This window comes from Bemisia tabaci, chromosome 2, assembly GCF_918797505.1.
Source record: "Bemisia tabaci chromosome 2, PGI_BMITA_v3".
NCBI lineage: Eukaryota > Metazoa > Arthropoda > Insecta > Hemiptera > Aleyrodidae > Bemisia > Bemisia tabaci.
In genome coordinates this window covers 74,880,684-74,897,277 of record NC_092794.1, presented here as the reverse complement: position 1 = coordinate 74,897,277, position 16,594 = coordinate 74,880,684, and the positions used below count along the sequence as shown (strand labels likewise).

At 40.1% G+C, this 16,594-nt stretch overlaps 1 protein-coding gene across 1 annotated transcript in view; it reads left to right on the top strand.

Moving 5' to 3' along the window:
• LOC109041728 (serine-enriched protein) overlaps nucleotides 1–16,594 on the top strand; it is an 87,094-nt gene that overhangs the window by 11,533 nt on the left and 58,967 nt on the right. The window contains exons 2-3 of the mRNA XM_072296258.1: nucleotides 6,565–6,850; nucleotides 7,317–7,473. Coding sequence (XP_072152359.1) covers nucleotides 6,678–6,850; nucleotides 7,317–7,473 — 330 coding nt within the window. The 5' untranslated portion in view covers nucleotides 6,565–6,677. The remainder of the gene's footprint in view (nucleotides 1–6,564; nucleotides 6,851–7,316; nucleotides 7,474–16,594) is intronic.

Here is a 16,594-nt window from a genome sequence, read left to right as displayed (position 1 = left end):
CATTCACAATTATTATTTCAAAGTAGCTTTCACCAGAATACACGTGATGCTGCAAACGGAACCAATTTATTTTAATGACATTTCTGGCTACATCATGGGTTTTCCCAGGAAGGCAGCCTCTTGTCCCGCCCACACTCTACTGTTGCCAGATAAGTTGCTCTTTCAGCACTTGTCCCAGTTCAACTCCATGTAAAATATTCACATTTATCGCACAATCTGGCAACGACCGGTTATCATTTCCGCCCACTTTTCGCGATTTTATCATTTCCGCCCACTTTTTTTTTATTTTTATAATTTACCTGTGAGACTTGGCAACGATGAGGCAAAAAAAGAAGAAACAACGTCTTGGAGCACTCACCGGTTATAAAGCTAGGCCAATGCTTGCTCCTGCGGATCATCCTCTTCATCCAAGCATGGTGCGTAGCCGAAGGTATAGAGTGCATCTGTTAGGCTCAAGATCATTTCCTCTTGCTCCAATTGCTGATTCCGTTCATAAAACGTTTCATCTTGATTAATAGATTTAACTCTTGAAGAAATTATTGTTTGGGCATCTTTGATTTTTGAAATTGCTTCTTGTGCATTCAGATGGCTGTGGTAAAATTCAAAGTCAAGCTTACCATTATAATTTTCCACTGCATTTGTGGTAGTAATGCAGTTCATGGTAAAATTTGAAGCCCACAAAGAGGGGGGGGGGGATGTATTTGAGTAGATGAAATTCTTAGATATATAAGATCCTCCCGGATCGCTATGTTATCGCTATGTTCGCGGGTCTACCGCGTTGCTTACTGTCCGCTGTGTTGCCGTACTTGCCTTACATTAGGGTATTAATCGGAAAAAGTGGGCGGAAACGATAATCAGCAAAAACTGTGCTGAAATGAAAAGTGGGCGGAAATGATCCGCAGCCCTGGCAACCCTGCCGGACTCTAATAAAATGTGGAATGAATCCTTCGAAGTTTACATGGATTACATTTTGCAATAAGGAACCACTATCTCTGGCTCTTCCATAAAATCACGTATCTTCATAGGGAAATTAATGGCACATGTTGTTTCTAAAATGAGCCAGAAATAGTGGTTCCTTATTGCAAAATGTAATCCATATTAATGATGATAGATCTCATAAAGACCAATCTGTAATGACCGTTGAAAGTATAGTGCAAATTGATTTTTAGTGCAAAGTTTTAGCGGTTTTTCGATTTTTCAGGGTGCAAACATTTTGAACTTAAGCCATGCTTCGGCATTGCTCAATGACTTCAGCAAAGCAAAAACTAGTTTTATAGATTCTGCGCTCGATTTTCTGCAAGACTCAGCAAATCCCATGACGGGGATACACCTCCATCAGGAGTTAGGTATACTGTGTCAAAGTAGCCGCGGCCGGCCGCCTTTTTTAGTGTATTTTCCGAAGGCAAGATACACTATTGCGTTCTCCTTCATGGTGGGACCTAGACCTGGGACCACGTAAAGAGCACCGATCTCGAGTCGTAGATCACGAATATATACCTACGTCATTCATTTTCTGTCATATATATGATAAATAAAGCGAACTTCATGAGTTGTATAACCGTAACTTTTTATTAATTTTAAACAAAAAAAATTTTTTTTTTTTTTGTTTAAAATAAATAAAAAGTTACGGTTATACAACTCATGAAGTTCGCTTTATTAAACATAAAATAACCATGAAATTAGAATTATATATATATGTATGTATGTATGTATGTATGTATGTATGTATGTATGGTTATGTATGGTTGGTTGGTAAATACTATGTATGTATGTATGTAGGTGTGTATGTATGTATGTATGTATGTATGTATGTATGTATGTATGTATTTCAGCCAGCGTGAGGATTTTTCAGTTTTCAGAGCGTTGAGCGGCAGTTAATTTTTAAGTTTCTTGAAACGAAACTTCTGGGGTTTGTAGTCCCCTAAGAGTACTTTTAAAGTGTGAAGAAAAAATCGGAATACGTTAATTATTTTTCGCACAGCGAGGGGTCAAAGTGGGGGGAGGTTTAATTTTGTCCACGCGATAACTCGAGTAAAAATGAATATTTTGAGCTGAAATTTGGATGGTAGTTAGATATCTTCTAAGCCTGGTTTCCTATTGAATTTCAGCGAAATCGGCCACCGCGTTCCATAATAGTGGCAATTTACCGTTTTTACGGGTGAGGGGGGGGGGGGGGGGTAGGAGTTGCGCAGCCAAGGAGAGCTGTTTCTTGAAACATATCTGTGGTAAGAGGGGTAGGGTAAATGATTTCATTCCCCAATGTGACACTACCCTTCGGAAAATACAATCATGCCGCGGTAAATGCGCGGACTGCAAAAAGAACCGTCCCCTACTTGCCGGCAACCCCCTAGGGAAAAACCCTGCCGCTTGCGGCAGGGTTTTTTCTACCCTTGAGGGTCCAATGGTAGGATGCTTTAAGTAGCAAAAACCCAAAAAATTGTACTCCCGGGTAATCTCCCCTTCCTTTTAGCCCCAGTAAGGCCATGAAAGGAAAAAAGTTCATTTTACAGTTTACACCTCGTCCTGGGAACCTAAAAGTTCGCCGCACAAGAGGCATTGGTTTAAATGGGGAGAATTCAAACTGTTCCAACAAAACACGTCATCAGGGTAGAAAATGCAGTCTTGTGGTGAAGTCTTACATAGGTACTAGGTTAGCAATTATTCATGGAGGGTGTGGGCTAGGGTGAGTCATAAAACGTCGACTTTCGAATTTCAAAATTGTATAGGGGGAAAAGTTGCGCCTAGGTATCGAAGTAAAGTGTGCCAAAGCATGGAAACAAAAATTTTACAGGTGCCGCTTTTACAATTAATTTGTGTCAAAAAAGCACGTATTTCAAGCCGATTTTTGCGATTTCATCGCACTGTATAAGCATAATGGAAATTGGCTGGAGCCCTCATTTTTGAGTATCAACTCATTTCTAATAGTGCTTTGGTATGTTAATTATTTTTTGGATTAAAATATGTTTTGTGCCCCCACATTCCCCATATGCCCTCAAAAATGCAAAAAACACAATTACGGCCAGTCACGAATCGTATATGTCAACGGTTTTATCAATTTTTTAGGTTTCTTGACAACCACGGAGAAAGACAATTTTTGATTTTTAGGATCCATTTATTCAGGGTGTTCCGGCAGTCCCGCTCCCACCCGTATAACTTTTAAATGGTTAGGGATAGAAAAACGAAACTTTGAAAATGTTTCCATCTCAAAGAGAACCATCTTCTAGCGGGGGGGGGGGGGGAGGGTGTCAAAATTGTTGCCCCTCCCTCAGGTGGGGGCAGGGGCCCTTAACTCTTTTTTTTTCAGATGGTAACCTTTATCTTGTGATACATCAATGGAAAGCACTTCAAAAACTAATAATTTTGGCGCAAACCACAGATCAATATCTTAGTTTTTGACCGAGTTATGATAGGCAGAGATGGAAAGTGAAATTTCACACGAAATTTCATGAAATTTCATAAGGCTCGAATAAATTTTACAAAAGTTTAAATTTATTAATTTTTTTTTTTTATAATTATTAAGTAAACCTTTGGAGGTCTGAAAGCGTTTCAGATGGTCTTTCTGTTGATGCTGCGGTATTATGCTACTCAACTGAAGGTGCCAGACACGAAGAGGGAGCAAAAAGGGGAGTTTAGAGAGAAAAACTTCAACCTAACCTTTAAACTAAAAGAAACCATTTGCAACCCGCGAATGCTTTTGCTTTAGGCTTGGGGTAAAAAATTTCAAAATTTAGAATGACTGGTTTTGGGCGTTTCTTAGCCTCCTGAATATATCCCCAAAAGTTTCAATAAATTTTATGAAATTCCGTGAAAAGTCACTCGAATAAATTTCATGAAATTTTCCATTTCTGATGACAGGTCAAAGGTCTTTGACCTATTTTAAAAAAATCGTAACTCCGTTTTCAAGTTCCCAAATTTCGGGGGGGGGGGGGGGGGGGAAGAAAAAAAACAAAATTTTAGGTGATTAAATTTGAACGTTTAAATTTCTTTTTTTTTTTTTTTTTGTAATTTTCCCGAAATTTGGGGACTTTAAAACGTACTGTTGAATTAATATTGAACTTACTGAGATAATATTGAGTCAAAGTTGAGGGAAATTGGCTCATTTCGCGGGAAAATCGTGAGACCTTTGAACTGACGTATTTGGGGTTCCGACCCCCCCCCCCCCTTTAAATTAGTTTGAAGTGATTTCTGCAATTTTTACTTAAAAGTGCTTACGAATTGGTTAATTTCCCGTTTACTTTTTGTGTATTTTCCGAAGGAAATTAAAATATTGATCTGTGGTTCGCGCCAAAATCCTCAGTTTTTGAAGTGCTTTCCATTAATTTATCGCAAGATAGGGGTAACCAGTTTTTCTAATGGCATTTGAAAAAAAAGTTAGGGGTCCCCGCCCCCCTTGAAGGGAAGGGTAAAAACTTTGAACCCCCTTAGAAGATGGTCCTTTTTGAGTTAGAAACATTCCCAAAGTTTCGTTTTTCTATCTCTAACCGTTCAAAAGTTAGAGGTGGGACGGGACTTTTGAAACGCACCAGCTGTTTAAGTGATTAAGGGAAAGTATTAATTTTTCGGATTCGGGCGGTTTTTCCCCTACTTGCAAGCTCACGGTCAGGCCTAATCGCTCGATTTGGTCGAAATGACAGCGATTTCCGCAATTTTTTTGTCCGACCTGGCAAGCATGTAAAAAATCAAACCCTCAATTTTCGGAGACTCTTTTTATAGTAGAATACGAGGATATAATAATTATTTTGCCAGGGAATGTTTTTATGCCTCCGTGGAGTCCTTACCATGCCTCCGTGGAGCCTTTATCAACTTAGAAAAACACGATTGTCATCGACTATTGCCAATGTTTTTGAGTGACCACGCAAAATTTTGGCCTTCAATTTTCAAAAGAAAATGATGGTGCGGGCCACTGTCCGCCTCTTTACTTAAGGGATCATTTTTAGGCCTAAAAGGGACCGATGTTGGATTTTTGGGAGTCATTTTCACATACAACTTTCCGTACTTTTCAATTTTAATGCAATCCAATCGCAATACTATCTGGAACCCCACCTTTTAGGATCACGCCCCTCCCCTTTTACCTCCCCTGGGGGTTCTGGGGGGGGGGGGGTTCGGGACCATGAAATTTGGACTCCTAAGGGTCGATTTCCCTCTTTAACCCCGCGGTCCCCGTGCGACCTAAACCAACCGAGAAAAGGCCTGGTACGGGTAGTCTGGGACACCCTGTATACGAAGTTCCAAAGTGCGAAACCGTGTATTTTCGTTGGCAACGTTGCAGACTTCCTGTCATCCTTTACTTTTTCTTTGGAAAACAATTAAGTCTTCAAGTTTCTTTGAAACACCGCAATGGAGACACGCGGTTTCGCACTTCGGCCATCGATGTACGATTTTGAGATGTGCTGCCAGGGATTATATTGACGGACTGATACCTCGCCTTTATTGGTTGAAGAGAAAAATTCGCCAAATCAATTCCAAATGATGAACAACCCTGTGCACCAGTTTGAATGAGAGCAAATACCCAGTGGTTGGGTTGGAAACTTAAAAAGTCGTTTTTCTTTGAATGACCCTCCTCTTCGTTTTCATATATATAAGCTCCAAGACCTCCTAATTTTGCGTAACTGGTGACGCTTAGTTCCAGCGTTCTACCGGGCCGATTTTAATGATTTTTGCGGCTATCGACGTACAATTGTCTCTAGATAAGCCAACTCTTTTCAGATTTTTAAAATATGGCCCAGGTATTTTTTATATTGAGTGGTAAAGTTGCGAATTCTCCCATTTAAACAATGTAAATTTATACTTTTTGTCATAGTTCGTTTGAGCGTTCTACCGGGCCGATTTCCATGGTTTTTGCGTAAATCGACAGGTAATAGGCCCTAGATGAGCCCGCTCTAATCAAATTTTGGAAATGGGACCCAGGTTTTGTTAAAATCAAGTTATAAAATTGAGTGAATTTACGGAATGCCCCGGGACTGCTACCGCTATGCGCGGGAGGATGCGCAGTAGTCGAAGAGGTTGCGCAGTAGCTGGGTAGCCTGCGCATCAGCTCTATACTTATCTACACAAGATTCACGCCAATTTTCACTTTTCGAGCGGTGGCCGAATCGTCTAAGACGTCGGATGCTTCCGCCTAAGCCGCGATGTGGGTTCGATCCCCGACTTCTGACTATTTTAATTATTACCTGATTATCATTGTTCGTTATTTTACTGCAATATTTCATCAAGCAGTCATTCCAAAACGCGTCCTTTTGACTTCAAAAAAAAAAAAAAAATCTTTATTCATTGAAACCAAAAATTATTTCATTCTGAAAGTAAAGTATACCTCATATCGTAATTTTTTAGGGGAAAAATAAAACTAACACTGATAGAAGGTAAAAATAGGGCCGCGAAGCGGCCCATTGATGGCGCGGAGCGCCTTCAGGGGGTTGGGCCGCGTAGCGGCCAGGGGGCGTAGCCCCCTAGTATGCTATAATTGCCTTCTGAAAAATACGAGTTCTCACATTTCACATCATCAGTCCTTCCCTTGTTTCTGACTCCGGCACTTTTTATTAGGTAGGTACTTACTTTTTGTTTCAGTGAACCTGCTGATATAACTAGTGTGGATCTCAAATCACAAGCAGCTGAACTTTTAATACCCGAAAGTACACTTGCCAACCTCCGCAGAGTACACACATAAAACAGTCAGAGGGATGGGCACCCGAGGAGCGCCCACTCTGTTCACTGACAAAGCTTTGGCAGGCGTTCCCAAGCTTCTGGAGGATCTGCAGCGATTAGCTGATGATCGAGAATCTGCCGATATTGTCTTTCTTCTTGGCAGAGAGGAAATACCTGTTTACGCTCACAGAATTATTTTAAAAGCCAGGTGAGGAAACCCCTGTGTAGTTTTCGTTACGATATTTAATTCTGCTCATCAAATGCGTCCTGGCATCAGGATGTATTTTGACCCAAGAAATTGGCTTTGAAGATCTCCATAGGTACAAGATATTGTCAAATCCAGTGTGGTGAAACAAACCCGGAGACTGTAACCATTGAAATCCGAACTTTAATATTAGTGCGAACTTGTAGCAGATTTTAAAGGAAAAGGGGAAAATGTTGACAGAATACGATAGAAGTCCTGGAATTGACGTTTACATTTGTTAATGTCAAATGATTTCAACCGCAAAAGCAAGGCGTTTTAAGTAAATTAACTTGCTGGCGGAAGGAACAGCTACCCAACAGGTTTTTTCGAGGGATTTTTATTTCGCAATACTGTAATTGTAAGTACAGCTCAGCATTTACCCTAACATATGCGTATGTTGAAAATAGAAAAAACGTATTTCTGTTCGCAGGTGTAAAAGTTTTCAAACGGCAAAACGTGGGGAAATATGCCGAATACCAGGATGTTCAGTGGCTCCTTCCGCTCCGGACACGCCGACTCCGGTACGTCTCGCTCACTGTGAGCCAGAGACCTTCAAGCAATTCATCAATTACATATATACAGGCAATGTAGGTTGAATCCCTCTTAGTTACATCTTGTAGTCACTTTTAAAATTAATTAGCGCTGTTAATGAGAGGACATAATCATTCCATTATTGGTGACTGAGAATTCTCCTTTCCTCCACACACCTCCGATTGAAATTATTTAATGCAACCGAAAAGGCGACAAAATAAGAGTCACTTTTTCAGACTTTTAAACCCTTTATTTTTTTGGGAGGGAGAGGGGAGGCCATCCTCTATAATGATCACTCCAAGAAGACAAGAGAAAGTTACATGCCATCCTTTAAGCCTCGATTGACGATCAAATTCTCGAACCAATTTCGATCAAAGTAGCATCAAAGTGTCGGGAGTCATCAGTCTTAAACTCATTAATTTGCTTCATTTTAAAATGAAAACTTGGCAGAAATATTTCCTGTGGCAGGAAATGATGAATGGTATGGCACTCCGTTCTGATCTTACTTTGAACAAAAAAGTGCGACCCGTTAAAATTTGATGATAGACGGTGACCACCAGTCATCAGCATGTCTACTTTGATCATCGGAATGAGCTTGTTAACCTATTTCTAATTCTTGCATTTTTGAAAACTATATTGTCTTCTGATCATGCACGCAGGAATTTTTTCAGATTTTTCCGAGCAGTTTTTCCCTCCTAAAACGACTTTTGAAGTTCGAAATTTTAAAATGCCGCGTTTGCCCGCGTTTTAGCGGCAATCCAAAATGGCGCCGGAATTACCCCCTGAGATTTGACCACACATCTCCGCTGACGTACCTCTGTTGAGAGGGACAACCTAAAGGCCTAAATACACACGGCGATTAATCGCTGCGATTGGAAGACAAAAGCCAATTGAGAGCCTTGATTTCGAAACATCGACGTCAATGGATCGAAATCAAGGCTCTCCATTATGGCTTTTGTTTTCCAATCGCAGCGATTAATCGCCGTGTGTATTTAGGCCTTTAGGTTGTCCCTCTCAACAGAGGTACGTCAGCGGAGATGTGTGGTCAAATCTCAGGGGGTAATTCCGGCGCCATTTTGGATTGCTGCTAAAACGCGGGGGGCAAACGCGGCATTTTAAAATTTCGAACTTCAAAAGTCGTTTTAGGAGGGAAAAACTGCTCGGAAAAATCTGAAAAAATTACTGCGTGATCAGGAGACAATGTAGTTTCTGAAAATGCAAGAATTATAGAAACAGGTTAACAGGCTCATTGGTTCGGACTTTGATCGTCTACGCAGGCCTATAGATTTACGCCAATGCGGCAACCATAGCTGCAGCAGCGGATCTTTGAACCCGAAGGCGCTGTGGAACTGTTTCCGACTTCGAAGATTCAGGTTCCAGGTCTGGTTCTCTCAAGGTCATGCTTTGGGCTCCGGCTCGGGATCCGGTTCTATATTGGCTGCCAAAATTATTTTGGTTCATAAAAGTTTAAAATATTGTATTTAAAAGAAAAAAGGTAAATTATTTTTCAATGAATTAAAAAGGGCACATTAGGATTTATTTTCTTCCGCATTGCATCACAAAAATTGGTGAGTTCAGTCTGTTTATTCCGCTAATTTTGTCCTTTTTTGCACCAGCAACGTGTAATTTTCTTTAATGCAAACAAATCCGTGTGGTTGCTTTAATGTGATTTATATTAAATCTCACCATCACCTAACTCCGGACTCCTAAACTCTCCGGATCCCAGGGTTCTAGGATCCGAGCTCTGGTTTGGTTTACACCTCTGTGAAAGAGGAGACTGTCCACCACAACATTTGCTCTTGCAAATGGAGCACCTCCTAGGATGCACAGTGCAGCATTTTTAGAATGGATATTTAACAATGTTTGAGGGTCATTTTAGTAAGATTTATTTTAATTTTACATCAACGACTAAGTATTGGAATGCAGTTTTGAATACATTTTGAATTCAACAGCTCAACTGTTCTTTCAAATTCGTTTTGGTGCTTAATCTATTAAAATAGTACCTATTCCAGCCAACCCAAGTAGCATTTTTCAACGGAAAAATTGCGATATTTCGAAATTAAATTGCGATTTTTTCACGATTTTATTGACGATAAAATCACTAGGATCATCAGAGCGATTATCCTCGATTTTTTCGCGATTTTATCGGCCCGAAAAAATTGCGATTTTATCGCGATAAAATCGAGGATAATCGCTCAGATGTTGAAATTCTAGCGATTTTATCACCGATAAAATCGCCAAAAAAAAGGGGTTTACGCTGTTAGCCGTTTGCCGTCAGGTTCAGCCGTCAGGTCCTTTGACGAAGACGAGCGTAAAATCCCCGGAGCATTCGCGGGGATTCGAACCCCAGTCACCACGGTCACAGTGGTTCCTCCTTATGGCAAAAGTGGCAAAAACCTCTTGACCAGGGCCGGATTTACGTTTTTGGCGCCCTGTGCAGAAACTTTCGAGGCGCCCCTCGCACGTCCTCCCCTCCCCCGCCCGCGCATTTCCCAACCCGACGGTCTTCGTTGGTACTACGTGCTAACTCTAACTTAATACGAATTTTTCGAGTGAGTGAATGATTCTGGGGCAGAAACCAAAACCAGGTTCCTGTTACTGTTAACTACGAAACTAAGAGAAAGTTTCACCCTTAAAGTCTAGGGTCAGGTCATTTAAAAGATGGAACGCATTAAATTAATGGTTCTCTGATGTAATTTTGCAGAAGAAAATTCTGGTGGGACAAAAATGGGCATTTCATATGCATGCACAGGCACATGGAGTAATAACATGCAATATTTACATTGTTAATGTTGTTTAGTTAATAACTTACGAGATAGTCAGATAGTGTGTCTCCATTGCCTTTATACAATCAATCAAAGATCAGAGTATCTGAACTTTCGACGCAATTTTTTGCAGATTTTAGAAAAAAAACCCAAAATTTGGCGCCCCTCAAAATATGGCGCCTTGTGCAGCTGCACCGATGCACCATAGGTAAATCCGGCCCTGCTCATATAACCATGAGTAAAATTAACAAATATGGATTTTAACCGTTGTGTATCTTCAAATACCTGTATTAGACAAACACTATCACAAAAATTAGAAATAGATTAGTTTTTGACCGGGGGGGGGGGGGGCGTTGATAATAAATCCCACTGTTATATAGGTAACTAGCCGCTGTGGCTCGCTTCGCTCGCCTCGCGTCTAGCCGGGGGCTCCGCCCCCTGGACCCCCGGTCACTCGCTTCGCGAGTGACTTACGGCTCGCAAGCGAGCCGTATTCCGTGCCGTAAATGCAAAAAGATGATAAAGTAATGTAATCCAATAAGAACTCTTCTGAATACATGAATACGAGAGGCATTCCTTCCTAAATTAGTTTACCTGTTTTCAGTTCCGTAATGATCTTCCTTGTAAATTTTCAAAAGAAAAACGAAATTACGCGAAATTGCCAAGAAGCATTATGGATAGTTTTCCTGTAAGGGATTTTTCTTCGGGGGGGGGGGGGGGGCATTAACTGTGAGTTAAATAAGGCGAAGTCCCTCCGGAATATGACAATGTAAGCCCTGCGCACTTGGTATTGGCCAGGAGGAGTAGCTCACTGGCGTCCTCCAGGACTCCAGCCAACACCACGCCAAAGCTACAGACTTAAACAATCATACGTCGGGTGGCGCCAGTAGTAGAGAAATTTAGGACTTAAGAAAAGAGCAAATTTCGAATGTTACATGAAAAAAAGCATCTCATGCATTTGGCCATCATATAAATGGATGTATTTTCAAATGAATTTCGCGCAAAAGTATGAACGAACGGGGTACAAAACGTATTACCTTATAAAAGAAGGATTTTCGGTTACTCGGCACTGACCGGCAAAATACATGTAAATTTGGAGTTACTCCTCCTAGTCGTTAGCTACTCACTCAAGGAACATTCTGCGTAAAAAATTCGAGTGAATTGTTTGAATGTGTAAATTATTAGACTCATTAATTAGTATACGCACTAAAAAGAGACAAACTTCATGCACAGGACGCAACAATCTCGCACATTTGCACCCAGAAAATATGAGTAGAAATTGTGTAGAACGTTTCTGGCGAAAACAGGTGTACAATAGCCTCGCACTGGGTTGGACATTAAAAAACCGAGGATATTCCGTAAAAAAAGGAAGGAAAGAAAGTATGAGTAGAAATTGCTAAATATCCATTCATCGACTGGCGCGGCCGCAAAAGAACGTATCTCGCGAATACAGAGGCAAAATAGTATCACTCAATATCGGACACTCACAAATCGGAACTGTTCCGTGAAAAAAGAAAGAAAAATTGAGCAGATATTGTTAAGTACCCATTGATCAACTAACATAACCGTAAAAGAACGTATCCGACGAAAGCAGATGAGCGATGGGCAACCTCTCAAAAAGTCGCGAGATTTCGAAATCTAATCAGTGTTGCTCTCGAGATGCAGGATGCAGCTAAGTTGGCAGCGTACACGAATAGACTGATTTTCGGAGCAACTCAGAGGAAGCAATTCAGTCCTGAAAACATTTTGTTTCCTGTTTTTTCCCACGGTTTTCCTTTGCTCTTCGATAAAGGTAGCTGATGTAGGGGTAATGGGAGGGACAAACATAATTCTGCATTGGTAAGGAAGAACACCGTATGAGTCTTCAGACGTTGCCAAATTTCCCCTGGAAAACCGCTAAATTTCAGGAAAATTTTTGAAAATTTTGGATACTTTTGTTTTTAATTTGATCTAAAACGTCTGAATATTTCATGGGGAAAATATTCATAATTTTCCTCAAAAATAAACATTTTATCAAAGAAAATTTGGCAACTCCCGAATGTTCATATGTCGTTCTTCCTTAGCACGGCAGAATTGCAAACACTACGCTTTAAAAAAGAGACCATTTTCGGTTTTCTTCAAAGTATTCGGACATAACTCCAATAAAAATACAATGAGAGGATTAGCGCGAGGTTTGGATGTCGCTCCCTGGTCGGAAAATCATGTTTTGACTCGTCTGCCGACAAAATCTCGTCAAAGCGTTCAAGAACAGCTGGGCCTGGACAGTCAGGAGACCAGGCGGCAGCAATAGATCTCAATTCGTCATCCTTTTTTCCCTTCCTGCTCGGCCTAGTGGAGCTCCAAAAAAATTGATGAAATTTCTCTCATCGGGTTCGATTTCAACTTTCTCAGTAAATTTACGCTCTGCTAAAAAAGTATATTACAATGAACTAAATTTCGTCGTGATATGTTGATAAGTAACGGAAATATCGTTCAGCAAGTTATAAATGCAGCAGTTGTGGTATCGATCTTAGTGTACCGTAGAATCATGTATTTTCATTAGTTTGACCACCATTCTGCTCAAAATTTCACCGCGAATCGAAAAATATACACTGTAAAAAAAATTTCCGAATGATAGAAAAAATTGCATTTTTATTGTCTTTAAATTTTGAGGGTCAGATTTTGTTTGGCATTTGAGACAATAGAGCTGCGATCCCGTAGCGAGCAGTCTCGGGCTCGAGGGTTGTTAGACAAAAGGACGGGAAAACCCATGTCATCGCACCGCTTCGACAGTTTTATGGAACCACGTATCTGGGGCGGCTTCCTTTTATTCAGACAGAGCAGTGCTGAGACTGAGTCCGAGTTTGACCTTCGGCGTTGGGTGAAGGCTGTGTAGTAGTAATATGGAGAGGGATCTATTTGCATCTCTCAGCGGTTTACACAGATATGGCTGAAAAATTGGAAATTCTCATAGTTTTGCGAGCATCTAGGAGCTAGAAGCTTTCAATCGACCCAAAAAATCGTAAAAATCGCCCCGGTAGATCTCTCAAAATAGGCGTTACAACAGGAACATAACCAATTCCCGGGAACTTAAGGCCGGAGGGGGGTGGATTTGGCTTTAAGAGCGTCTCAGGAAGAAGAGTCTGAAAAATTTGGAAGTCTGACAATTTTGCGAGCATCTAGAAGCTAGGAGCTTGCGGTCGACCCAAAAATCGTAAAAATCGCCCCGGTAGATCTCTCAAATTAGGCGTTACAACGGAAACATACCGCAACTCTCGGAAACTTAAGGTCGGAGGGGGGTGGATTTGGCTTTAAAAGCGTCTTAAGCGAAAGAGGCTGAAAAATTTGGAAGTCTGAAAATTTTGCGGACATCGGGACGTCAAGGGCTTTAACCAGAGTCAAGCATCGTCGAAATCGGTCGGGTAGAACTCCAGAAATAAGCGTTACAGTGAAACCCCCAACGATTTTATTTATATAGATATGAGGATGAATTCAAAAATGAAAACTTCCGGTACTGTGAAGTTTTCTGTGACAAAAAGACATGAAATTTTTAATTTTAAACTTTAATGTAAAGTAATTTATGTGACTCTAAACTTATTATTCACCTTTAGTACATTTTAAACTATTGGAAAAAACACAAAGATTAAATGCATAATGAATTCTTAAAGAACCCAACTCTTGGTGCCTGAGAAAAGTTTTGTTTGTGTTGTTGTTTTTAGGTGTTTATTATCGCTGATGTTGGTGTTGTTATTGTTGTATGTATTAAGAATTAAGAATAAAGTATACTTATGGCAGCCGAATATACAATAAATCTTTGCAGACAAGGCTGATGAAAAGAAGAGAGGCTCACCCCGGGAGCATGCGCAGTTCCTCTCACTCGCTTTTTATAGCCCGGGTCAATTCAGAGATAGTGCTGCTGATGCTGCTGCTGTTTTTTCTTTTATGCTATTATTTACTTGTAAATAAGTCTGACTGCCCAAAGGCTATTGGAAATGTGGGGGGGGGGGGGGGGGGGGGGGTGTCAAACCAGAGCCCTGTCAGCCACTCAGGTGTTAAAAAGTGTTATGCCGTTTCCCACATGGATTGAAAAGGAACTAATCACGGACGTATTGGGGGTTGGGAAAAATTTGGGAAACTTTTTATCTTTTTTCGTTTCTGTAATAAAATTGAGCTGAATTCTTTGGCGTAAACAAACAACCGACGAGGAGGGGGCTGGAGGCAACCACAGACCAATCATCCACAGACCAAGCAGCGTAGATTAGCGTAAACATGCCAGCGCGGTGCGACGGGGATGCGCGAGAACCATAAGAAACTGAGTTTCTTTCCGAGTCATTTTGATATTTTAATCTCTATAATTTTGTAAAAGACTCAAGGAGGGTACCTTCAGCTCCAAGAAAATACTTGCAACTATTTTACATGATTTTCAAATGTCTTTTTACACCGATCATTTTGTATAGATTTCGAAATTCAATGAATGATTCGTGGTAATATTTTAACTTCTGTAATTTATAAAAAGAATAAAATAGAGTAGAACTTTTTCTCAGCAATTAGCAAACATCTCTGATCATCCAAAAATGCTTGTATTCATGAGCATGCTCGATAATTTTTTTAAAGAAACTATACCAAGTGAAATCGGCCACAGCGGTGCAGCGCACGAACTGTCTCGAAAACTGTGTTTTCTTCGCGCCCTTGATAACTTTCAACCCCTGTAACTTCTAAATAGGGTTGAATAGGGTTGAAATATTTTCAGGGCAGTTACTACATACCTTTGACTCTCTGAAAATGCCTGTAATATTTTAGGATCCCTTGACAGATTTTTTAAAAGTCTTCCTAAGCCGATTATTCTGAAGGGATTTTTAAATTTGAAGAATATCTGGCTTTATCTTCGTCATTCAAGATTTTTGCTTTTTTTTAAACCACCTCAAGAAATCACTTCTATATGAACTAGAGATGACAGGTTTTAAAGCATTTACTCTAAAAAATTGATTTAGAATTAAATAGGATCAGCTAAATTTAGCGTAAAAAATGCCTATTTCAAGGAATGTTTTCTACAAGATAAAAAAAACTGTTTTTAGCGTGCTGTAGCAATCTTATAAATGAATGACGGTAAAAAATACTGTTGACTTCGTTAGTGTGAACCCTTAAGTGTTGGAAAATAACATTTTTTTTTAAAATAAATGATCTTCGGAAAATGGGGTTTTTGCCGCTAAAAAACCACTGTGCGGTGGTAGGCCAGCACTTTTCCACTAGGCTATGGCCGCCATATGATTCACGGGTGCGAATTCAAGCCTCTTATACATGGATCGGCGCTTCGCATCCTTACAACTTTTGTCATTGTGTTGACTGACACCGAGTTTTCATTGGATTTTTATTTTACTTTCCCTCCTCTGTATTTTATTTCATACCTTGAAATACGGTTGGTAAAATAAGGTTCTTTGGTAATAAATCTCATCGTTCTGTCTCGGTAAAATTACCAATAATAGTGAGATGGCAAAGTTACCGATGGACCTTGGTGAAAACGCCAACATTTTTTTATCGACTATGGTAGAATTACCGAGATAAAATGGTAAAGTTACCGGAAATTGTGTACCAATAAAAGTGGGTACATATTCCTACCTGAAAAAACCAGAAAAAATACCGGTTTTTAGGTAAGCTTACCAGTCTCCTTGGTAACATTGCCATAATTGGTAAAAAAAATATAGATGGTAAAGTTACCAACGGACCTTGGTAAAAAACGCCGAGAATTTATTCTCAGTGTGGGCGTACCTCCCACCATCCAAACCCCACGCCCAACCTCGTATCAAGTCGTTCTTACACCTCCGCTAAAGAACATCTTTCATATGCGTCATTCATGCGTTATCGGGCGTTGATAAGGAATTTCAATTTTATCTCTACAAAATCTCGTTCGATGAAATCGAAATTTTTTTGCAATTTAATGCGATGAAATCGCAATTTATCGCGATACATCGCCGTCGATAAAATCGCAATTTTATTGCAATTTAATGCGATGAAATCGCAATTTATCGCGATAAATCGCCGTCGATAAAATCGCGATTTTATTGCAATTTAATGCGATGAAATTGCAATTTATCGCGATAAATCGCCGTCGATAAAATCGCGATTTTATTGCAATTTAATGCGATGAAATCGCAAGTAATCTCGATTTTTTTTATCCGATAATATTGCAATAAATCGACCTCGATAAAATCGCGATACATTCTCCGATTCAATCGGAATTTATCGCGATCACTGCTATTTGGGTTGGATGACTTTAATGGGGTTGTTGCATGGGTGAGGGATTTAAGAATAAAAAATATGTAGTCATAGAACTTTTCGCGATAAAAACGATGGTAACGTCCAAAAAATTAAAAATCAAGTCCTTCAGCCCGAAAAAACCCGTCGAAGTTCCATCAAATTCAAGTTGAAAATAAAT